At 37.0% G+C, this 26,076-nt stretch overlaps 2 protein-coding genes and 1 long non-coding RNA gene across 7 annotated transcripts in view; 1 reads left to right on the forward strand and 2 right to left on the reverse strand.

Moving 5' to 3' along the window:
• Window positions 1–26,076, reverse strand: part of LOC126374321 (oxysterol-binding protein-related protein 9) — a 129,864-nt gene that overhangs the window by 49,172 nt on the left and 54,616 nt on the right. The window contains exons 2-8 of one of the 3 annotated variants that reach the window (XM_050020885.1): window positions 7,610–7,738; window positions 5,355–5,534; window positions 4,777–4,854; window positions 4,017–4,067; window positions 2,011–2,086; window positions 1,275–1,376; window positions 474–576 (exon numbers count right to left, since the gene is read on the reverse strand). In XM_050020885.1, coding sequence (XP_049876842.1) covers window positions 474–576; window positions 1,275–1,376; window positions 2,011–2,086; window positions 4,017–4,067; window positions 4,777–4,854; window positions 5,355–5,534; window positions 7,610–7,738 — 719 coding nt within the window. Of the gene's footprint in view, window positions 1–473; window positions 577–1,274; window positions 1,377–1,971; window positions 2,087–4,016; window positions 4,068–4,776; window positions 4,855–5,354; window positions 5,535–7,609; window positions 7,739–26,076 lie in introns of all 3 variants that reach the window. The other 2 variants (XM_050020884.1, XM_050020883.1) reach the window with 2 other exon arrangements.
• Window positions 10,180–26,076, forward strand: part of LOC126374426 (elongation of very long chain fatty acids protein) — a 69,899-nt gene continuing 54,002 nt past the window's right edge. The window contains exons 1-2 of the mRNA XM_050021075.1: window positions 10,180–10,289; window positions 11,225–11,415. Coding sequence (XP_049877032.1) covers window positions 10,241–10,289; window positions 11,225–11,415 — 240 coding nt within the window. The 5' untranslated portion in view covers window positions 10,180–10,240. The remainder of the gene's footprint in view (window positions 10,290–11,224; window positions 11,416–26,076) is intronic.
• On the reverse strand, window positions 13,483–16,671 carry LOC126374524 (uncharacterized). Of its 3 annotated transcripts, XR_007567442.1 has the most exons (9): window positions 16,389–16,671; window positions 16,168–16,302; window positions 15,951–16,080; window positions 15,732–15,866; window positions 15,496–15,630; window positions 14,790–14,916; window positions 14,083–14,209; window positions 13,826–13,965; window positions 13,483–13,693 (listed from the first exon to the last, which is right to left on the reverse strand). It is a non-coding gene; the product is annotated as an uncharacterized LOC126374524 (long non-coding RNA). The 3 variants fall into 3 exon arrangements; XR_007567443.1 differs by lacking the exon at window positions 14,790–14,916; XR_007567444.1 differs by lacking the exon at window positions 14,083–14,209 and having other exon boundaries at window positions 16,389–16,669.

Here is a 26,076-nt window from a genome sequence, read left to right on the forward strand (position 1 = left end):
CAACTTGTTGAAGGTCAATATAACATTTTTGAATTTACGTCATTTCGCAAGGTGTTATGGCTGAGGAGAAAAAATGACAAGAAACTGCATCAGCAACACATCTTTTAAAAACCAATGAGGGTATACATTACAAGTTATTTAATAACTAGAGGATCACATTCAATACCAGACATTTTTATCATTTAGGAACTCATTAATCTTATAATAAGCTTTTTTACATAAAGTAAGATTCATATGAGCTTTAAATTTATTTTCTGACAAATTTAAAATATTATCTGGTATTTTATTGTAAAAACGTATACATAACCCCAAAAAAGATGAATTTAATTTACTTAATCTAGAATTTTGAACAACAATTTTATTTTTATTCCTTGTTTTGTAAGTATGCCTTTCACAGTTTCTCGGAAGGAGAGACAAGTTTTTACGTACATACATAAGAGTACATACAGAGACAACTTAGTCTACGCACTAACCTGGGCCCTGGAGCATCAGCACCGTCGTCGGCGTCGAAGAAGTCGTCTTCCCCTTCCGATGATGAGTATGACGTGTCTGGCACGAGGAGGGACATCGCCTGTCCTGTAACGAGAGCTTTGGTTAAAATCAACATCACAGCTGACAGCATAACGTAGCATCACAACTGGGGGTTTAAAAAGGTTTATTCTTTTTATATTTTTTTGTTATTACGTGACTTATTGTAGATTTGCCGCAGATGGCATTAACTACTTTATTAACTACTAAAAAGGCCACGACAAAGCAATTCATCTAAACAAGCAATATTGCATTTTGACATTTGTCGCGCATATAAAAGTAAGTGCGCAATGCACACATATGTCAAATAGCAATATTGTTTTTTTAGATGAATTGCTTCGGTGTGGCGTTTTTAACCCTCCAGTATCCTCGAAGAAGCAGGCTGAGGAGATGGCGGAGAGGGGAAAGGGGAGGAGACTAGGGGAAAGAGGAGGGGTGGCGGAGATGGGATAAGAGGAGGGGGAGGGACGGGGGGAAGGAAATTAAAATCGCACCAACTCCTAAGGGGATGAAAAGCGGTGGCAAAGTTTGCATGATACATCCATAGTTTCAACTATTGCGTACGACATATTATTATAATACCGTGTAGTTTTAATAGTTGTAGGGTTTCACACGAACGGATTCGCGGGTAACAGCTAGTGTAGTATACATACGTCCGTGCTTCGGAAGTCACGTGACCGTGACACCAGGTTGATGAGGGTGGTTGGTCATCCACGTCGCAAGCCACACGATATAAGTATACATACGCGGCGCGTCCATGTGTTCGAGCGACTGCAGCGGCGCGTGCGTCGGCGTGGCCAGCTCGCGGCACTCCGCGCCCAGCTCCACGCGCTGCGCCGGCTCCGGGCCTGCGCAATGTCATACATTATATTTTCATACTAGTTTCCCTTACAGGCATGTGTGAAAGCTTATAATATACAAATACAATACAAATATACTTTATTGCACACAACATACAAAACAAGTTTTACAGACATGGACGAAAGATACATTACAATGGCGGCCTTATTGCTAAGCAGCAATTGAAGATAACTATACTTTTGCGTTGGAAAATTCCTCTTGATAGTAACTCAGAATTATGAGCTAAATCACCCTCCTCAGTATTCGTTACGATGTCACTTACACCCCTTAAAAGTACATGCAAGTAGCCATACAATATGTATGGGTATTAGTGACGCCGTAACGAATACTGAGGGGGATGATTCAGACCATGATTCTGAGTTGATATGAAGTGGAATTTTCTGTCGAAAAATTCAGTTCGATACTTTTGCGACGAAAAAATCCTCATGATATCAGCTCAGTCATGGTCTGAATCATCTCTCAGTTTTCGTTACGATGTCATTAACTCTGTATACTATACACCTCTGCCTACCCCGTCGGGGATACAGGCGTGATGCTATGTTAGGATAATGTTTTAATACGACAAGGTTCTGTACTACATACATGATAGTATTGTAGCCGTACCTATTGTTGAAAACTCACTCATACTGCCTTGTTTGATATGTTGGGAAGGATTGGTGGGACCCTGGTACACGCCATTCACTGGATTCACGGTATTCTGAAAACAATAACTGACGTCAGACTATGTTATTTACTTTCTAATTATTAACACTATGGCAAAACAAGGTACGCACAAAAGTGACAGCTAATTTCAAGGTGACGTCATCTCACCCATAGTATAAGAAAACCAGGTATGCTCAAAAGTGACAGCAAACATTTCAAGGTTAGCCGTGCTGACGTCATCTCAGCCATGGTATAAGAAAACCAGGTATGCTCAAAAGTGACAGCTAACATTTCAAGGTTGCCGCGCTTACGTCATCTCACCCATGGTATAAGAAAACCAGGTATGCTCAAAAGGGGCAGCTAACATTTCAAGGTTAGCCGCGCTGACGTCATATCACCCATGGTATAAGTAAACCAAGTATGCTCAAAAGTGACAGCAAACATTTCAAGGTTAGCCGTGCTGACGTCATCTCAGCCATGGTATAAGAAAACCAGGTATGCTCAAAAGTGACAGCTAACATTTCAAGGTTGCCGCGCTTACGTCATCTCACCCATGGTATAAGAAAACCAGGTATGCTCAAAAGGGGCAGCTAACATTTCAAGGTTAGCCGCGCTGACGTCATATCACCCATGGTATAAGTAAACCAAGTATGCTCAAAAGTGACAGCTAACATTTCAAGGTTAGCCGCGCTGACGTCATCTCAGCCATGGTATAAGAAAACCAGGTATGCTCAAAAGTGACAGCTAACATTTCAAGGTTAGCCCAGCTGACGTCATCCCACCCTGCGTTGCCATTTTGTACAAAATAAATTACCCATGACCAATTTTTTTTTTTATATTTACTTGGCAAGGACATTTTGAACTTTAAAAGATTTACTTACAGTTTTTATGATTTTTATATATGTGACAAGTAATAGTAATTAAATACATTAGTCAGTAAATTACTTAATTTTTAAATAGAAACCAGTCTGAGATGATCAAAAATCTATCTCATTTTACTTTTCGAGCTATTTTCGAATTTTATTTCCGAATTAAGTAATAATGAGTACAACGTTTGATCCCTTTTATTGATGACGTCACAGGACAGTATTTGCGTACAAATTCCATAGAAATCTTTCGTTCTGACGTTTCGTATCTCGTATCTCATTTGACTAGGTTGTCAAGAAGCCTATTCCGCGTGCCCCTTTAAGCATCCCCACGTATGACTACACCCTACCTACCCCCAATGCAGGACTAGATCTAACCATAAAAGAAGAGTGTGTCCTTGAGGAGTTTCTCGCGTCGCTTCTTCTCCTCAGCCGTAACACGTTTCGAGGTAGACTATTATTGTACGATACTATTAATATAGAATCTTGACTAAGTCTTCTCTGATGACCCTACGTTGAAAATAAACGATTTTTTATTTTTATTTATGTAGCGCACCGATATTTTTTTTAGTTTATGTACTGCCACACTTCGGACACTGCACACAAAAATCTCATACTTATCGTGTGCTGCCTAAGTGTGAGCGAGACGTAGACCACGCGCTCCCCCTAAGGCTCTAGACAGAAGGACCGCATTTAACTGCAATCCGACTGCCAACTGTGCAGCCGACTGCAACTGAACTGCAATCGGACTGCCCGTTTGGTTTGCAATCGTATCAACTGCATCGGAACTGCAATTTGCGGTTGGATTACAGTTGAAATGCGATCCGTCTGTCTAGAGATTTACTCTTTAGCGCTTACACTAATTTAAGACTAAAGTAAGACCCAGAGGGGGTGAGGTTGGCGCTCGATATGTATTGGTGCGGGGCGGAGAGTTACCGTTCTATACGTAGTATTATTCTTTATTCTTTAGTAGTGCGCCGAACGTAAGGTATTTGTATAAAAATCTATATATTCGCTATGTAAATTATACACTAACTACCGTAATAATTAGTCACTGTTAATGATTATTACTGCCTAAGTACTATTATGCGTTTGAATAATACGAAAATACAACTGTACCTTAGCTATTTGTAGAAGCACTATGGAATGTTTTATGTTATCCAACATTGCCTGAAAACAAACAAGGTAGTATAAGCTTACATACAAATACAAGCTGTTTATACGTAAATAGTGAAATTAAAAGTATGAGTAAGGAAGCTTTACAATACGGTTCTACTAGGAAAAACTATTTGCTCCCAAATTAATTGTGAAGGCGCCCCACGTTGGGCGCCAATTGTGTAGTGTCTTGTTAGAATCTAATAACAATGTCGATACCGCGTTCTAATAGACTACTAACGCCATCTATTGGCGTGCCGCACGAACTATTACATAGTTGTATTGCAATCACCCCCTCAGTTTCTGAAAGTCGTCCCGACAAGGAAACTGAAGAATCTAATTTATATTTTTGTGTTACAATTGGTAGTATTTCAAAAATAATTAGGTATGGCCATTCTGTAAGATTTTAGGCCGAAAATGTTTGAAATATTTTAGGAATGTAAACAATGGTGATATATTTTTCACCTACTTTCGAGAGTCAGTTTTTGATTGAATCTAAACAACATTGTACAAGAAAACACGATGAAATGGTTGTTAATAATCTAAAGCGTAGCTTAAATTTTGAATAAAGAACAATAATATATTCCGATTTGCTATAATTATATTTACTTGTTCTGTTTCAGAAGCGTCCGTTATTTAACTTGCAATGTGTTAAATTTAATACTCAAATAGTACAAAAAGGTAATGTGAAATTATTAAACCCATATAATAAAATAAGACATACGTTGGCGTGGTCTAGGATGACTTGTCCTTTACTCTTCTCATGTGGCTCTGGTATTTCTGATACCCTGGTGTTCATTTTCTGTAACAAAAATAGAATGATTAAACAAAGCTAGCTGACATATGTAAATACGACTTAACAAAAAAATTTCGGATATTTGTCGGTCAAAATAAAATGTCCCATATTGGGCGCCAGTTTTGAAATAACAATATTGGCGTAACTTATTTTGCAAATGGCATAAATTGCAATTAAATGTTTAATTTTTAAAAAGAATGCCGTTTAGGCGTGTAATAAGGAACAAGTTATATAGAACAGAAGCTTTCAGGTAGTCACATTCAAGTAGTTACAGCATGCACACAAGCATGTAGTTATCTACAGGCTGTGTTACGAGTCAGCTCGTATCCCTAATGTGGATCTAGTTTTTGATTGTAGTGTTGTGGTAGTAGACAAGGAATCTTATACATACAAAAACGAGGGCAGTGTCATGACAGTGTGTCAGTGACGAAGAAGAGAAAGTGTCCCATGTTGGGCGCCATTTGTGATTGACTGTTCTAAAAGTTGAATCTGTTTTAAATACTTACGGAAACGAGTTCTATCATGATCTGTAGATAGGCGTCGGCCTCGGAGATGCGTCGCTCGAGGTCGCCGTGGCGGTGGCTGGGTGCGGGCACGCAGCGCGACCACCGCTCGCGCCGCCCGTGACGCGATATCGTGTCTTCTAACGCTCGCACCCAACGCTCGCGCTCTGAACCGTCTCGCGCCTGGAAGTATAGAAATGGTGTACCGGTTAACAGGGTTGTTACATAGTGAATAAGTTCTGGTAAAGTGTGCTTTTGACTCTTGACAGACACACATAAGTCATGGCCGTAACACCTATAAAGGTAAACAAGCCACAAATTATTTGAAGGCGAAAATGTTCAAAGAATAAATGATTGGTTGACGACTTTCGTTAACATTTGGCGCAGGCGTCCCATGATGGAAAAAATGAACCGTGTGATGAGTTTTGTTTTTATAGCACTTACTCGTGCTTAGGGCAAAATGAAAAAAAAAATCTCTTTGTGAGTTTATGGTTGAAAAAACAAAAATCATTTAAAAATTGCTAAGGTGACATCTTTACGATAAGTTTAAATCGATGTTTAACTGTAGACTTGTCGGTCTAAAGTAATATTAGTACTCAATATTCTAGATAGATGGAGCCGAGTTATAAGATTATAAGATAGATGGAGAAAATTATTTCTCATGGACAGTAGGAGGACCCGGTGGTGTAATGGTTAACCAGCTCGTCCCGGCTTGACAAGAGCTGCGGGTTCAAGTCCCGTCCGAGTCTTTTACACCAACCCTACACATGCAGAGACCCGTGCATCGCCCTGTAATCACCCTTGGAGATAACCGTAATCTAACCCCTTCATCGACGTCTTTTTAAGCCCAGTCATGCTTTTGTTACACCTAGTCTACTACGTGCAAGATAAATTATGAAATTCTGATTATTACATAAAGACAGGTCTAAAAGTAACGAAAATCATTTTCTATTTAACCTATTTATGCATTTTAATTAAAAAAAAGTAATAATAAGTCCGACATTTTATCGCATTTTGTTAAGACGTCACTTTTGTGCAAAACTTTGCTTCGAGCTTGATACAATACAGCTCTGGTTTGCTCCACACTAATTAATCGTTAATGTTACCTATGTATGTATACTATTTGTTTGGAATAACGAATCATTCATTTTAAGTAATGAGGAAGTTTCAGCGAAAAAGCATGTAAAGGTCACCGGTGAGTGTTTTCGGTTCGGCAATGGAAAGACGCAAGGTCGCGGCTCCGGCGAATCATTATTCATCCTGACTGAGAAACGGTCTGGAAACGGGAAAATTGTACTTTTTATTTTTCCTTCTATTCGACTGAGCGCCGCCCAGTTGGTAGAACGCTTGCCTCTCACTTCGAGTTTCGAACTTCGACTTGCGAACCCTAATTTATATTATAGTAAAACAGTACAGACTTGTTATTTTGGCATGATATATTTTTACACCCGTCACTTTTCCTTTACCTATTATCTATTTTGCTTAATGATTGTCGAATTTGGATCATAAATGATTATCAGGTGCTTAGCGGTGAAGGAAAACATCGTGATGAATCCCACATTCCCGAGAAATGCATTTTCGGAGGTATGTGACCTAATCTGTATTGGGCTGGTTTTCCCTTCACGGGTTGGAAGGTCAGACAGGCAGTCGCTTCTGTAAAAAACCGGACCTTTCAAATGTTCAGGTTAGATAAGCGGGCATTGTGAATAATGGGATAATGCTAGGGAGATAATTTTCTATTTGACTGTAACTGTAAATATTGCTCCTATCGTGTGGGTGCGCGCGCTTTTTTTTTAACGTGACTTATTGTAGATTCGCCGCGGATAGCATTAACTACTTGGCTGGACAATTAGGGAGCGCTGAAGGCTCTCACCCGGTACAACGTTTAAGACAACAGGCCTGAGGGTGCCCAGTTGGGCGCAAACCTCGGCTTATGGCGTTGTCTGAGAGGAAAAATATTTGAAAGAATTAATCGACCCTAGTGGGTCGATAGCGATATAAGCGCTGATTAAGTCGGAATCGGGGTCCTGGTGCGCGCGCGATAACCGTCTTTTGCGACGTTTTCTGAACAGAAATCACATCAAGCGGACAAGCCCCATATTTTGCCTAACGTGTACAATTTGTAAACTTTAGGTTTGTATAGTTAGCCCGCGTAGAGTTAGAAGCTTGGCTCTACATGAGATCTGATCCCTTTGTGATCGATTATGATCCCGTCTTGGCACATTTTACATGATAATGTTTTGTTGGGTAATATTTACCTGGAAGTGGAAGGTTTTGTGGTCGACAGTGATGGTGAACGTGGAGTCATCCTCATCATCAATGCCGATGACGGCCGCTCGGAGGCGCACGCAGCCACGCCGCACGCCACGTGTCATCTTCTCCTTTGACTGGAAATTAAATATCGAACATAAATAATGATAGTTAGAACGTCATAACAGATTTTTTATAATGTATCTTATTTAATTATACAGAGTGGTAGTGACATCGTAACGAAAACTTTGAGGGATGATTCAGGTATGATTGATATAAAGTGGATTTTTCCGTCGCAAAAGTAAGGAACGGAGAATAACTTCAAAAAACACTAACATTTTCATGAATTTTCCAACAGGAAATTCCACTTGATATTAACTCAAAATTATGGTCAGAATCATCCCCCTGAGTATTCGTTACGATCTCACTAACACCCTATGTATCTATAGACTAAAAAATATTTTAAAATATATATAAGGAAAAATGTAATAAATAATTATTCATGTATATTAAACCTCATTAGAAATACAGGAACAGGTCACAAAAAAATGACTACAGTTTAGTTGTATAGGTATTTATTTTGCATATTATGCTTTCATTTAACGCTTTTTGCATTGTTAATGACAAGGTCAAAATTTACTTAAAAGTAAATTAACATATAAAAAAAGAAAGAACGAAATGTATAAATAAAATTATATACAGTGTGCAAATAGTTTAAGACACGAATATAATGGCCCAGATTCCTGCAGACACCACCTAATTTTATTTTAAGTTATACCTGTTATTTATTTATCCGCAGACAACTGTTAATTTAAAAATCAATGAGTGAATTAATGATAACCCGGGCGAATACAATATGCAACCCGATTGACGTGTCCTGTCAACTTAATTCTGTTTTGGGTTATTGGCCAATAAATAAAAATAAATAAATAAAATCTTTATTTCAAGTAACCATTGACTCATATGTGTTAGTAAATGACTTATTTCTAATGTTAGTATAAAATAAAAATAACACACAATATCAAAAGCTTATAATACATTTGCACGTGCAGCCCACTGCAGCAATGTACAATTTTAGTAAGGTTTTTTTTAAAAATTCTCCCTAAAATTTCGTGATCCATAAATTGTATGCCTGTCAATTGCTCGTCCCTTTCCTTTTCGGCGCATAAGAAAATGACAGGTATGACTTAAAATAAAATTAGATCGTGTGTGACTGGAATCACTACCAATATATATTTTTAAGTACGTTTTGATGATTTATGTGATGCAATAAGACCCAGTTTACGAGCAGTGTGCTTGATCTATAAGTACATAGCACAGGTTCGTTATTGTACTATTGTAGTGCTACTGTCACCTTTGGCAAGGCTCTGCCAGCTCTGAGTTCGCCGCTTTCGACTCGGTGAGACGAGCAATAAAGCTCATAGACAATAACTCGTCAGTGATGACTCGACTCTTAAAGACCACAGACGCTAGCTTGTCTGTAGGTCTTTTATAGGATACACTTCGGTGAGTGCGCGCGGGAACTTCACGAGTTAATTCCACCCACTCAATTCCATCTACGGACAACCAGGTGTCGGCGGGCATTTCATTCTTATGTTGCCGGTATACCACCAATCCGCACTATACAGCGAAGCGAACAGCGAAGGATTGGAACTATTTGCCGTCGTTTGTTTTTCCAACTCGTTATAATCTGGGAGTCTTCAAGGTTAGAGTGAATAGGCATTTGCTAGGTAAGCGTGATCCACCCTAGACTACATCGTCACTTACCATCAGGTGAGATTGTGGACAAACGCGAGCCTATATTATTTAAAAGAAAAATCAATTTCTAATGCTTAGTAAGTATAATTACTTAATAAGAATAGATTACGTCACATAATTGCTGATTTTGTGTGTTTACGTATGTATCTACTCAAATGTTAGTTTCAAATAGCCTCGAAGATTGACAATGCAAATGAGATGCAAAACAAAATTGCTAATCAGATTGCTACAGGGGGTTTTGTATTTACTTAAAGGAATATTTAAGAATTAACAAAATAATAGAAACTTGCTGCCACATTTTAAAGAGGGAAAGAAAAATAATTGTTTTATGCCAATAATTAATTTGTTTGTTTGTTGCTAGTGTTGCCACAATGTGGCAAATATTTATTTAATTAATTAAAACACATAATAACGGGTTCTTACCGCGTTTAAATGGGGATATGAGACTCCCGATATTTCGACACTGTTGCAAGTGCCATGATCACGGGATGTCATCCCAAACGCGGTAAGAACCCGTTATTATGTGTTTTAATTATGATAATAACCGCGTAAACTTAAAACAATGTATTTATTTAATTTTTTAAATATTATTTTTAAGTTCTAAGATGGAAATGGCAATTTAATCCAGAAGACATTTTTATCAGCTTATGGTATGAACTGTATTATGTTGTTGTTTTTTTTTAACTTGGATCAGGAATTAAGGGAGTCACAACATGTACATTATGTAAAATATATTAAAATTTATTTTGGCTTGAGGTTGTAAGTATGCTAGATAAATTATCATAACAAAACAGCCGTAATTAATTCAGTAACAGTTCAAATTCCATTGAAAACGGTTGACTTGCGGTGTGTGTGAAATTAGGACAATAATCGCTAAAATTATGGATTTGATAGCGAGGGCGTACGATGTTGTATTTTTTGAAAGAGCTGGTATGTACCTTTTTATTCATTAGGAGTTTATAATTAAAAAAAAAGGTTGGTATGAACTTTTAAGTTCAATAACACCGGATGAGGAGGATACTTCGAAAATGATGTCGAAACGACCTCAATGCCTATCAGAAAGGCCTAGTAGAATTGTGATCGAAAAAGCGGACCTTGTGAAAAACGGGATAATGCTAGGAAGATGATGATAATGATGATGATCGAAAAGGGGGGGGGGAGCGTAGAGGGGTAGGGCTTTACTCCTCTGTATACCTGTTTATTTATAGTAAAAAGATACTATTATTTATTTGACAGAAATGACAGGCTCACGGCTCACGATCCGGAAGTCCGGGTTCGATTCCCGATGGAGACATTGTCAAATTCATTTTATGAGACTGTCCTTTGTTTAGCTAGGACATTGCTGGCTGAATAACCTGATTGTCCGAAAGAGTAAGATGATTTCGGGCTTCGGAAGGCACGTTAAGCCGTTGGTTCCAGGCTGTTCGCCCAAACGCTTCTACCATTCCGTACTAGGGCACCGTAGTAGAGTATGCTCCGGTTGCTTGAGGGGAGGCCTATGACTAAGAATGAGGAATAATACTACGTATAGAACGGCAACTCTCAGCTCCCCATCAGCGGCTGAGCTAGGTTTACCCCCCAGCAGAAATTCTTCTACAGAGTAATAACCCGTTCTTACGAACTTATTTAGATAGTGAAAGACATCACCCTTACATGATACTATCCTAAGTCGGTGATATTGTCCTACTTACTTAATAATACAAACTTCAAAAACATCACAAACAACAAAAAAAGCAATATACCAATAAAAATAACATGTGTATGTATGTTATGTACAGTTTACTTAAATAAAATAATATAGCTGTCGAGGATTGCGTCAAGGTGCATACGAACCGTATTATGTTATAGTTCAAACTCTTCCACAGACCCTAGAGTAAAAGACTGGCTACTGATGCAGTCACCAGTACCCCTGGCTGTGATCATCGTAAGCTACCTGGCACTTATCAAGCTGATCCTGCCAGCGTACATGAGGGACAGGAAGCCCTATGACTTGAGGAGCATCATTAAGTGGTACAACGTGCTGCAGATTGTCGCCAATGCTGTTGTTACTTGGGGGGTGAGTATTGACATGTACGGTCACGAGCACTAATATGTATACACTTTGGTACCATGTCACATTAACTTTTTTGACAAATTGAACTGTAAGTATCACTAAATGTCAAATATGTTAGTGCGACAGAGTCCTAAAGTGGGTACATTATATTGCTCATAACTGTGCCTAAGCACACCCGGATACTCCTACAGAACAATACAAGAATACAAATAAAATCGCTATTCAAAATTATAGATTAAGTAAATTCATCTTTCATCAACATCTTTTTTGGGGTTATTTATTTATTTATTTATTTATTTATTAAACACACGTAACAGGTTACAGACACAAATCAAATATGAATCAAATCAGATATGTATACGTTTTTACAATAAAACTAGATGTCGCGTGGTTCGCTCGCAGCAAGCTGCTCGCGTGTCCGGTATTAGTTCGAAGCTTTGTATGGCGGCCATCTTGTTTTCGTGAAATCAAAAAAGTTCTAGGTGCTATAGTTTTGCCAGGCCGTAGGGTGTCTCCCTGATGCGGAGCAGTTTTCCAAGATGACGTTCCGATCACACCCCTATACATCATTTTACCTCTGAGACATTTTCTGGAAAAAACAATAATTTGTATGGCGGCCATCTTGTTTTTCGGCCATTTTGTTTTTTTTTTCACGGGCGATAAAAATTGACTAAGATTTTAATAGGTTTGGTGGAAAAAAAAATGTTCCAGGTGCGATAGTTTCGCCAGGCCGTAGGGTGTCTACCTGATGCGGAGTAGTTTTCGAAGATCTAGCAGTATTTAAATACTCGACATGACGTTCCGATCACACCCCTGTATATCATATTCACCGCCGAGGCATTTTCGGGAAAACGAAAATTTTGTATGGCGGCCATCTTGTTTTTCCGCCATTTTGATTTTTTGTCACCGGCGATAAAATTTGACTAAGATTTAAATACATTGTGCGAAAAAAAAATTGATCTAGATGTGATAGTTTTGCCAGGCCTTAGGGTGCCTCCCTGATGAGGAGCAGTTTTCGAAGATTGAGTAGTATTTAAATTCTCAACATGATCTTCCGCTTACGTCCCCATACATTGTTTTTACCTCCGAGGCATTTTCGGGAAAAACGAAAAATTTGTATGGCGGCCATCTTGTTTTTCCGTCATTTTGTTTTTTTTTCACCGGGGATTGGATTTGACCGAGATTTAAATAGGTCTCGTGGAAAAAGAATCGTTCCAGGTGTGATAGTTTCGCCAGGCCGTAGGGTGTCTCCCTGATGCGGAGCAGTTTTTGAAGATAGAGAAGTGTTTCCATACTCAACAAGACGTTCCGATCACACCCCTATAAATAGTTTTTACCCCCGAGACATTTTCTGGAAAAACAAAATTTTGTATGGCGGCCATCTTGTTTTTCCGCCATTTTGATTTTTTTTCACCCACAATAGAATTTGACCAAGATTTAAATAGATTTTGTGAAAGAAAAATTGGTTTAGGTACGATACTTTTGCCAGGCCATAGGGTGCCGCCCTGATGCGGAGCAGCTTTCCAAGATCGAGAAGTATATCCATACTCGACATGACGTTACGATCACACTCCCATACATAATTTTTACCACCGAGACATTTTCTGGAAAAACAATTTTTTGTATGGCGGCCATCTTGTTTTTCGGCCATTTTGATTTTTTTTCACTCACGATAGAATTTGACCAAGATTTAAATAGGTTTTGCGAAAAAAAATTTGATCCAGGTATAATAGTTGCGCCAGGCCGTAGGGTGTCTCCCTGATGCGGAGCAGTTTTCCAAGATCTGGAAGTTTTCCCATACTCACCGGGAGGCCCCGATCACACCCCCCATACACCATTTTCACCCCCCGACACTCCTTCTGGGAGAACAACTATGTCAGTCAGTCAGTCAGTCAGTCAATACATGGGTTTGTAGCTATATATAATATAACTAGATGGTGCTAAGTGCGCTCGCTGCTAAAGCAGCTTCGCGGGCGTTGTATGTGGATTGACGTTTTCGTATAGTTTGTTTCGCATCACAGATTTGTAATAACTATTAAGACAGACACAAAAAGAAATAAAAAAAATGTGTAGGATATTGTTGGTTTATTTTATGTTATCAAAAAATAAAAATATAACATTATATTCTCTCTCTCTCCCTTGCATTGTTCCCATATGGTGGTGGGGTCTTTTTTCCGAGTCTTTTCCTTCCACTTCGCTCTGTTGGATGTATCGTCTGCGGAAACATTGCAGGAACAAAGATCTTCTTTGATGACATCTGCTTCTTTGCCTTCTGTATTTCCTGTTAAAAATAAAATAATATTAATTTATTTATAATAACGTATATTTATAATAACGTATAGATATAATATCCTTTTCTTAGTCGATAGCGATACGTTTTTGCCAAAGTGGTCGTGGTCGTCATGTAACGTACCTAGATTCTTGTCACTATCACTATTGATTGCTGGCTGTCACACTGCTGCATTCATTGAAGAAGCTACCGACATCAGGCTTGGTTGATATAATACTATTGTATTAATAATCTCTTACGCAGTTTTTTGCCTTCTGCATTTCCTATAAATAAAATACATATTAAATATTATATATAATTAAATATTATATATAATTTCTTTTCCTTGGTCGATAGCGATACGTCTTTGCCAAAATAGTCGTGGTCGTCATGTAACGTACCTCGATATCTTGTAACTTTTGATTGCTGGCTGTCACACTGTTGCGTGCATTGAAGAACTTCAGGCTTGGTCGATTTTATTCTATTGCAATCATAATCTCCTACAAAGTTTATTGCACTCTGCATTTCCTGTGAATAAAATATACAGGGTGTTAGTGACATTGTAACGAATACTGATGGGGATGATTCAGACCATGATTCTGAGTTCATATCAAGTGGAATTTTCCGTCGCAAAATTCATGATTTTTTTTTAGTTATTTTAAATTATTTTCAATTCTATACTTTTGCGATGAAAAATTCCACTTGATATTAACTCAGAATAATCAGGTGAATCATCCCCCTCTGTATTCGGTACGATGTCACTTACACCCCGCACAAGTACATACTGTAGCCATACAAGTAGGTAAGGGTGTTAGTGACACCGTAACAAATACTGAAGAGGATGATTCAGACAATAATTCTGAGTTGAAATCAAGTGGAATTTTCAGTCGGAAAATTCATGAAAATTTTTGTTTTTTTTTTAAGTTATTTTCTGTTCCATACTTTTGCGACGGAAAATTCCACTTGATATCATCTCATAATCATGGTCTCCATCATCCCTCAAAGTTTTCGTTACGATGTCATTAACACCCTGTATATTACATTTTTTTTTCCTTAGTCTATAGCGATACGTCTTTGCCAAAATAGTCGTGGTCGTCATGTAACGTACCTCGATATCTTGTAACTTTTGATTGCTGGCTGTCACACTGCTGCGTGCATTGAAGAACTTCAGGCTTGGTCGATTTTATTCTATTGCAATCATAATCTCCTACAAAGTTTATTGCACTCTGCATTTCCTGTGAATAAAATATACAGGGTGTTAGTGACATTGTAACGAATACTGATGGGGATGATTCAGACCATGATTCTGAGTTCATATCAAGTGGAATTTTCCGTCGCAAAATTCATGATTTTTTTTTAGTTATTTTAAATTATTTTCAATTCTATACTTTTGCGATGAAAAATTCCACTTGATATTAACTCAGAATAATCAGGTGAATCATCCCCCTCTGTATTCGGTACGATGTCACTTACACCCCGCACAAGTACATACTGTAGCCATACAAGTAGGTAAGGGTGTTAGTGACACCGTAACAAATACTGAAGAGGATGATTCAGACCATAATTCTGAGTTGAAATCAAGTGGAATTTTCAGTCGGAAAATTCATGAAAATTTTTGTTTTTTTTTAAGTTATTTTCTGTTCCATACTTTTGCGACGGAAAATTCCACTTGATATCATCTCATAATCATGGTCTCCATCATCCCTCAAAGTTTTCGTTACGATGTCACTAACACCCTGTATATTACATTTTTTTTTCCTTAGTCTATAGCGATACGTTTATGTCAAAGTGGTCGTGATCGTCATGTAACGTACCTCGACATCTTGTTACTTTTGATTGCTGGCTGTCACACTGCTGCATTCTTTGAATGAGCGGCCAACATCAGGCTTGGTTTATATAATACTATTGTATTAATGATCTCCTACGCAGTTTTTTGCCTTCTGCATTTCCTGTAAATAAAATATATAATTAAATATTATATGTAATTTATTTTCCTTAGTCGATAGCAATACGTTTTTGCCAAAATAGTTGTGGTCGTCATGTAACGTACCTCGACATCTTGTTACTTTTGATTGCTGGCTGTCACACTGCTGCATTCATTGAAGGAGCTGGCAACATCAGGTTTGGTTTATATAATACTTTTGTATTAATGATCTCCTACGCAGTTTTTTGCCTTCTGCATTTCCTGTAAATAAATTATATAATTTATTTTCCTTAGTCGATAGCGATACGTTTTTGCCAAAATAGTCGTGGTCGTCATGAAACGTACCTCGATATCTTGTAACTTTTGATTGTTGGCTGTCACACTGCTGCATTCATTGAAGGGGCTGCTGACTTCAGGCTTGGTCGATTTTATTCTATTGCAATCATAAACTCCTACACAGTTTATTGCGCATTTCCTGTAAATAAAATATATATTAATTTTTTTTCCTTAGTCTATAGCGATACGTTTTTGCCAAAATAGTCGTGGTCGTCATGAAACGTACCTCGGTATCTTGTAACTTTTGATTGCTGGCTGTCACACTGCTGCATTCATTGAAGGGGCTGCTGACTTCAGGCTTGGTCGATTTTATTCTATTGCAATCATGAACTCCTACACAGTTTATTGCCATCTGCATTTCCTGTAAATAAAATATATATTATTTTTTTTCCTTAGTCTATAGCGATACGTTTTTGCCAAAGTGGTCGTAATCGTCATTTAACTTACCTCAATATCTTGTTACTTTTGATTGCTAGCTGTGACACTGCTGCATTCATTGAAATAGCGGCCAACATCAGGCTTGGTAGTACTATTGTATTAAAATCTCCTACGCAGTTTTTAGCATTGTGCATTTCCTGTTAAAAAAAATTAATGTTAATTTATATATATTAACTTTTATTTATAAATATATACATATATATCTTAGGTGATTTCCAAACTACCCAGGAGGTACACCCAGTAGCTCGCTTTTTTTCATGTGGTTCCCCCGCTAATCGAGGCCGCATCCACCTACTTATATGAGAAGTAGGTTCTATCTAATGAGTTAGCAATAGTCATTCAATAAGCAGAGAAATGTGAAAGAAAAAGCAATTTTTAGCTAAGGAATTTAAAATAAAAAGCAATTTTCAGCAATTAGCATGCAATAAGCAAAGCAATTACTCAGTAATTGTCAAACATAAGCGAGTTGTATAATTTAAAGATATTATTGACAATAACAAACACGTACCGAGTTTGTTAATACTTACATTGAGTTATCATCGCTAAGTTGACCAAATTATTAGTACAGGTTATCACATTCACTAAATGAAAATATGTGTTTTTATCAATTGTAACAATGCTTGCATGACCTAACCAACCGTTGGTGTTGTGGACGCCAACCTTCAAGAGACAAGTGAACGGGTGTGAGGAAAACTGGCAAGATGATCACGTCGGTGTGGGTGCGACTGGTGCACGGGAGAGAAGTGGAGCTAGTTGGCAGATGGAATTAGGCATCACTCTCTTGCTTCAGTTAAGTTCCACTCAGATCAGGTGGGTTGTCGCATGGATGAACATCGCATGGGTTGGAGTAATTCGGAGTAGAACTGTCCATGTTGTTCCCTTCATCGTAGGCACTTCAGTGGACTGTGGATCGATCAACAATAGTTACGTGAGTTGGCTGTCAAACCGATATGACGTGCCAGCCGAATCTAGCGACCAGGTATGCAGGGGATGGAGGTATCCTGTGGAGTAATCATATCAGCAAAGGTGAAAATGTCGATTGGGAGTGAAATGGAGGGAGAAGGAGAGCTGCAGTCAGCGGTCACGATCTTGCTGTAGATAGACTACATGCTCAGTTTACGTGTAGTTGTAACTGTTCGAAGTTAATTGAAAACGATCGATATGCAAATCCTGTTTAATGAAACAAGTAATAAATGAACAGGCAGGTGTTTTTTCGGTATTTAAACGCTAAGACCGTTGTTTGTTTATTGATTAGCAGTGGTATGATGAATTCTTGGCTATAGCTTAAATGTTATAGCTCATACACGATATTATGTTTTTTGAGGAACCGTGTCATGTGAAACAGTGTTCTATTGAAAAGTATTGCAAGAAGAAATGCAAAGAACACCATTTAGCGTGACATAGCTCTAACCAGATCCACTGGAAAACATAAAACCATGTAAAACCCTAAGTCTTTGTTTAGCTCATACACGATATTATGTTTTTTGAGGAACCGTCTCATGCGAAACAGTGTTCTATGGAAAAGTATTGTAAGAAGAAATGCAAAAAACACCATTTAGCGTGACATAGCTCTAACCAGATCCACTGGAAAACATAAAACCATATAAAACCTAAGTTTTAGTTTAGCTCATACACGATATTATGTTTTTTGAGGAACCGTCTCATGCGAAACAGTGTTCTATGGAAAAGTATTGTAAGAAGAAATGCAAAAAACACCATTTAGCGTGACATAGCTCTAACCAGATCCACTGGAAAACATAAAACCATATAAAACCTAAGTTTTAGTTTAGCTCATACACGATATTATGTTTTTTGAGGAACCGTCTCATGCGAAACAGTGTTCTATTGAAAAGTATTGTAAGAAGAAATGCAAAAAACACCATTTAGCGTGACATAGCTCTAACCAGATCCACTGGAAAACATAAAACCATATAAAACCTAAGTTTTAGTTTAGCTCATACACGATATTATGTTTTTTGAGGAACCGTGTCATGCGAAACAGTGTTCTATTGAAAAGTATTGTAAGTAGAAATGCAAAGAACACAATTTAGCGTGACATAGCTCTAACCAGATCCACTGGAAAACATAAAACCATATAAAACCTAAGTTTTAGTTTAGCTCATACACGATATTATGTTTTTTGAGGAACCGTCTCATGCGAAACAGTGTTCTATTGAAAAGTATTGTAAGAAGAAATGCAAAGAACACAATTTAGCGTGACATAGCTCTAACCAGATCCACTGGAAAACATAAAACCATATAAAAACTAAGTTTTAGTTTAGCTCATACACGATATTATGTTTTTTGAGGAACCGTCTCATGCGAAACAGTGTTCTATTGAAAAGTATTGCAAGAAAAAATACAGAAAACACCATTTAGCGTGACATAGCTCTAACCAGATCCACTGGAAAACATAAAACCATATAAAACCTAAGTTTTAGTTTAGCTCATACACGATATTATGTTTTTTGAGGAACCGTCTCATGCGAAACAGTGTTCTATTGAAAAGTATTGTAAGAAGAAATGCAAAAAACACCATTTAGCGTGACATAGCTCTAACCAGATCCACTGGAAAACATAAAACCATGTAAAAGCCTAAGTTTTTGTTTAGCTCATACACGATATTATGTTTTTTGAGGAACCGTCTCATGCGAAACAGTGTTCTATTGAAAAGTGTTGTAAGAAGAAATGCAAAGAACACAATTTAGCGTGACATAGCTCTAACCAGATCCACTGGAAAACATAAAACCATGTAAAACCCTAAGTTTTAATTTAGCTCATACACGATATTATGTTTTTTGAGGAACCGTCTCATGCGAAACAGTGTTCTATTGAAAAGTATTGTAAGAAGAAATGCAAAAAACACCATTTAGCGTGACATAGCTCTAACCAGATCCACTGGAAAACATAAAACCATATAAAACCTAAGTTTTAGTTTAGCTCATACACGATATTATGTTTTTTGAGGAACCGTCTCATGCGAAACAGTGTTCTATTGAAAAGTATTGTAAGAAGAAATGCAAAAAACACCATTTAGCGTGACATAGCTCTAACCAGATCCACTGGAAAACATAAAACCATATAAAACCTAAGTTTTAGTTTAGCTCATACACGATATTATGTTTTTTGAGGAACCGTCTCATGCGAAACAGTGTTCTATTGAAAAGTATTGCAAGAAGAAATGCAAAGAACACAATTTAGCGTGACATAGCTCTAACCAGATCCACTGGAAAACATAAAACCATGTAAAACCCTAAGTCTTTGTTTAGCTCATACACGATATTATGTTTTTTGAGGAACCGTCTCATGCGAAACAGTGTTCTATGTAAAAGTATTGTAAGAAGAAATGCAAAAAACACCATTTAGCGTGACATAGCTCTAACCAGATCCACTGGAAAACATAAAACCATGTAAAACCCAAGTTTTAGTTTAGCTCATACACGATATTATGTTTTTTGAGGAACCGTCTCATGCGAAACAGTGTTCTATTGAAAAGTATTGTAAGAAGAAATGCAAAAAACACCATTTAGCGTGACATGGCTCTAACCAGATCCACTGGAAAACATAAAACCATGTAAAACCCTTAGTCTTTGTTTAGCTCATACACGATATTATGTTTTTTGAGGAACCGTCTCATGCGAAACAGTGTTCTATTGAAAAGTGTTGTAAGAAGAAATGCAAAAAACACCATTTAGCATGACATAGCTCTAACCAGATCCACTGGAAAACATAAAACCATGTAAAACCCTAAGTCTTTGTTTAGCTCATACACGATATTATGTTTTTTGAGGAACCGTCTCATGCGAAACAATGTTCCATTGAAAAGTATTGTAAGAAGAAATGCAAAGAACACCATTTAGCGTGACATAGCTCTAACCAGATCCACTGGAAAACATAAAACCATGTAAAACCCTATGTTTTAGTTTAGCTCATACACGATATTATGTTTTTTGAGGAACCGTCTCATGCGAAACAGTGTTCTATTGAAAAGTATTGTAAGAAGAAATGCAAAGAACACCATTTAGCGTGACATAGCTCTAACCAGATCCACTGGAAAACATAAAACCATGTAAAACCCTAAATTTTTGTTTAGCTCATACACGATATTATGTTTTTTGAGGAACCGTCTCATGCGAAACAGTGTCCTATTGAAAAGTATTGTAAGAAGAAATGCAAAGAACACAATTTAGCGTGACATAGCTCTAACCAGATCCACTGGAAAACATAAAACCATATAAAACCTAAGTTTTAGTTTAGTTCATACACGATATTATGTTTTTTGAGGAACCGTCTCATGCGAAACAGTGTTCTATTGAAAAGTATTGTAAGAAGAAATGCAAAAAACACCATTTAGCGTGACATAGCTCTAACCAGATCCACTGGAAAACATAAAACCATATAAAACCTAAGTTTTAGTTTAGCTCATACACGATATTATGTTTTTTGAGGAACCATCTCATGCGAAACAGTGTTCTATTGAAAAGTATTGTAAGAAGAAATGCAAAAAACACCATTTAGCGTGACATAGCTCTAACCAGATCCACTGGAAAACATAAAACCATGTAAAACCCTTACTTTTAGTTAAGCTCATACACGATATTATGTTTTTTGAGGAACCGTCTCATGCGAAACAGTGTTCTATTGAAAAGTATTGCAAGAATAAATACAGAAAACACCATTTAGCGTGCCATAGCTCTAACCAGATCCACTGGAAAACATAAAACCATGTAAAATCCTAAGTTTTAGTTAAACTCATACACGATATTATGTTTTTTGAGGAACCGTCTCATGCGAAACAGTGTTCTATTGAAAAGTATTGTAAGAAGAAATGCAAAAAACACCATTTAGCGTGACATAGTTCTAACCAGATCCACTGGAAAACATAAAACCTTATAAAACCTAAGTTTTTGTTTAGATCATACACGATATTATGTTTTTTGAGGAACCGTTTCATGCGAAACAGTGTTCTATTGAAAAGTATTGTAAGAAGAAATGCAAAGAACACAATTTAGCGTGACATAGCTCTAACCAGATCCACTGGAAAACATAAAACCATATAAAACCTAAGTTTTAGTTTAGCTCATACACGATATTATGTTTTTTGAGGAACCGTCTCATGCGAAACAGTGTTCTATTGAAAAGTATTGTAAGAAGAAATGCAAAGAATACTATTTAACGTGACATAGCTCTAACCAGATCCACTGGAAAACATAAAACCATGTAATCCCTAAGTTTTTATTCTGCACTTACTATGTATATTATATTATCATTGTATATTCATGGTAAGTTGGATTTACTGTAGGTGTATGCAAATTCATAACAAGCATAGTTGTTTGTTATTTGCGTCATTATAAGTAAATAAATAACGAATGTAGACTTAAAAAATAAAACGTAGGTAGTATGTTGGTTATGACTGTACACATATAAATTAAACTTAATGCGTAATAATATAGAAAATATGACTTGTTACTTTCATTTCTAATAACATTTGGTATATTTGGTAACATTTAAAACTAAACAATTTTACCAGAATATATAAAATATGACTCGCTTTCTATTTTTTTTTAACTAAAGGTGTTTTCTTTTACCTTTCAATTTTTAAGTATTTTTTTTTGTTTTAGCCATATTTGATTTGAAAATTTGAATATCAAAGTTTCACGTTGTTAGGTAGTGCTTTCTTCTCCAATTATTGTTTTTCCAAGTAGTAGGTATTTTCTAGCAATTTCACTTTATTTAGCCTGTATACATGTATTAATTACTTTATGTATGTTTTTGTATCGATGAGTGATCATTCTTCTGTCAATACTGGTGAGACCCGCTTGTGGGAGGCCAGAAATTAACATGATCAAATTTGTTTTTGAATTTGCTTAGAATGGTATAGAACATTCATTGTTGATTATAGGCTTAATTATTTTGAAATACACCATTAAAGGTAAAGCATGGTCGTAAATAATATCCTCCTGCGGCTTAGATTTTCAAACACAACAGCGAAACAATGGGATTTGGTTTAAGGACTTTTTTCATGTTTAGCCCATCTGACAGTCGTCATATTTACCCATGTTTACGAATGAAATTGTTCGTCACTGCCGGATATAGGTAATTATTGACCTATTTTATTCCACAACACAATAAATAATGTTCTAAATAACACTTTTCATTTATATATTTGTAGCCACAAATCTGTGCAATTGATGATGCGTCTTTGCTGACACAATGACAATGACGATTCTTACACCATTGAATGCTAATGTATAATATTATACTGTACTGATTCGACGTACCATAACACATATTCTTTATTCTGTCCGTTCCATTACAGGACACGCGAGGTGTAGCGTTTATGTGTACTCATTAATCGATTTCCAGCTGGGCATTTGTTTAAATTTCTGAATCTTTCTTCGAGCAGACATTTGTAGTAATGTTATTTCTTAAAGTTTCCTTGATGATGAGTAAACAGGCACCCGGATAGTTTCCTTTCTTCCTTATATTTATTAATTAAGGCGTATATTTTTTTGTTAGTTTACTTAATTCTAACTTAAGTTCCTAATATACGCTAATTTGCAAATGGTAAATACATTAAAATGTATACACTACACATTACACAAATTTAATCGGTTATATAAACTTATTTTTCATTATACATTTATTTTCCTGAATTAATGTATGAAAATATCAAGTCGTTTGTGTTATAAAATAGCTAATCCAACTTACCATGAACATCGTATTTTTTTATTATTTTAGTAAATATATTTTGCTTACTGCTTAGTGAATGATAAAAATATAAGTGACTAAAATGACAAAGATAAATTTTACTTAATGTAAGTTAGGTATTGGGTAAAATGCTTTTGAAAGATGATTTGTTTAAATATACTCGTAGAAGTATAATTACTGTATAACTTATTGCTTTAAGTTGAGAAAGTAGCACTTAGGAGAAAAATGTATCAATAAACATCATTGGTGTCTTCATCGAAATATTTTAGTATTAATTTATTATTGTTTATATACGCACTTAAATTTGGTAACAATATTATTTGTAAAGCGTTAGCGTTATACGTTCATACGTTTGCTTACACAAAAAACAGTTTTAGCGCTTAAACACTGAAACAGACTTCTTTTCAAATAACTTCGAACAATTACCACTTTAATACACCTAAACTAAACATTGTCCATGTACAGCGAGATCCTGAATACTGATTACAGTTTCCGTACTCCCTCCTTTCCAGTCCTAAGCGACATTCAAACCTTCACTGACACGATCATTCCACAGGATACGTCCATCCCTTGTATCCCAGATCGCAAGAATCGGCTAGCACGGCATAGCAGCTTGACAGCTAAAACTCACGCAACCATTGTCGATCGACCTACAAAATCCACCGAAAATGCCTACGACGATGGGAACGACACCGACAGTTCTACTCCGGATCATTCCAACCTGCGACATTCATCCATATGACAGCTTACTTGATCTGAGTGGAACTCAGCTAAAGCAATCGAGTGATACCTGCCTCCATCTTCCAGCCAGCTCCACTTCACTCCCATGCACCGGTCGCACCCGCAGCCAAGTGTTCATCCTGCCAGTTCACTTCACGCCCGTTCTCTCGTCCCCTAAAGATGAGCCTCCACAGCGTTAACGGCTGGGAAGGGCATGCACACATTGCCAATTGATTAACACACATTTCAATTCAGTGATTGTGACTAATAAAATGGTAAACCTAGCTTTGAAATTCAATGTAACCATCATCAAATCGAGTGCAAGCTTGTTAAAGTCAGTTCTATCGTTAAATTATACGAAAAGAAGAAAAAAACAAGATAGAATGAATATAAATAATAATAAATAATTCGCAATATACGATAATTTCAACACATGATTTAACCGATCTAAAAAAAACCCAATAAGCTTAATAACAGAGATGAACTGTTCAGTCTTTTCAAGAAGTGCCACCCTAAATAAAGTTACGTTAAACTTAAAAGTTCTGATATGATAACGTTATTCGAAAAAGGTTGGTCATTTTCGATTCGGTGCCTGGGTAGTAATACTTTTATGTCACGTCTTTCGCGAACGCGTCCTAAAGCTACATACAGTTGACCGTGACTAAACATATCAGATCTAAGATCGACCCCAACGCGACTAATCGTTTGACCCTGGCTCTTGTGAATAGTCATTGCATAACACACCTGCAATGGAAATTGACGGCGACACATCTCGTAAGGGCTGTTATGTTCTATAGGCGCTTTAAAAAGAATTCGAGGGATCAAATAATCTCCTAGTTCACCTTGTTTCCGATCTTTAATAATATATGGAGATGTTTCAACAACTATTACTTTGGTGCCATTTACTAAGCCGTCCGCGAAACTAAGATTACGCGTGATTACACAAACACATTCTAATTTTAATTGCAAATCGAAATCTGGAACACCTTGTGGTCGAAGTGTATGTAAAAATTCGGGACTAAAATAAACTTGATCAGCGTTGTCGCTTAAAATTTTGTCTATGGCATAAAAATGTAATACTTCTCCTGGTAGTTTGTCTAAAATAACGGCATTAATTTCTCTAACTGCATCGTTACGGGTGCATAGAATCGCTCTGAAGGAGCATACGCCTGGCTCAGTAAGAGTAACTTCTGGGAATACAAAATCAATTAAATCTTCTAATTCAGTAACATAATCAATGGATTCAAGTTGGACTAATTGCAAATCATTATTATTTGTTTCTAATCTAAGAGTAGGTAATAAATTTGAACCCAGTTTTAAAAGAAAATCTGCATACTGTGCGTCATCCTTACATCTCTGTGAAGTTACCAAACTAAATTTTTTCAATTGTTTCCAAATAGGAGAAGTTTTTAGTGACGCGTTTAATATATCAAAATTCGTTCGTGCTTCTGGGACTACTGGAGGAATTTGACGAAAATCTCCTGCAAAAATAATTATTTTAGAACCAAAAATTTTGTCTGACCTCATCAAATCCTGCAATGATCTATTTAATAAATTTATAAGGTATTTATGAGCCATCGGCGCTTCATCATACACAATGAGATTAGAATTATAAATCAATTCAGCTCTTTGAGTACCATTTGAGATGTTCCAGTATCCGCTATCATCTAATAGATGTAAAGGAAATCTAAACAAGGAATGAGCCGTCATTCCGTTTGTGTAATTTTGAGCAGCAATTGCAGACGATGCACAGGTTAAAGCTATACCTTTAAGGTTACCGCGGATATATGCAGTTATGACCTTCAATAAAAGCGTTTTTCCGGTGCCGGCGGGACCATCGATAAAAATCGCACAGTTGTTGGATTCTCGGTAAACACTATCAACGCAAAGCTTTTCCACGTAATCGAATACGGCACGTTGATCGGGAGATAACTGTGGCAACCACTCTTCAACGTATGATTTCAAACTATCTAAATCATATTCAGTGCGTTCCCTATCTAACTCCGTTGACCTATAAATTACTTCCGGCAAACCTTGTTCTATTAACGAAGTTCCGTGTCTGCGTAGCATTCTATCTATTTGGATGAGGCACATGTTAAACGCGTTTTCTTCGTCATCTGGCACCCTATAAAGGAAATCTTCGGCCAATTGACGTTTATACGTGTTCCACAGTGACGCCACTGAGGCACCATTAACAGCCAGCGTTACAAAGAAGCTACGAAGCCGAGGTCCGGTTAAAAAAGTGGAAGCTTCTTCCATAGCCCGT

This window comes from Pectinophora gossypiella, chromosome 17 (genome assembly GCF_024362695.1).
Source record: "Pectinophora gossypiella chromosome 17, ilPecGoss1.1, whole genome shotgun sequence".
NCBI classification, from domain to species: Eukaryota; Metazoa; Arthropoda; class Insecta; order Lepidoptera; family Gelechiidae; genus Pectinophora; species Pectinophora gossypiella.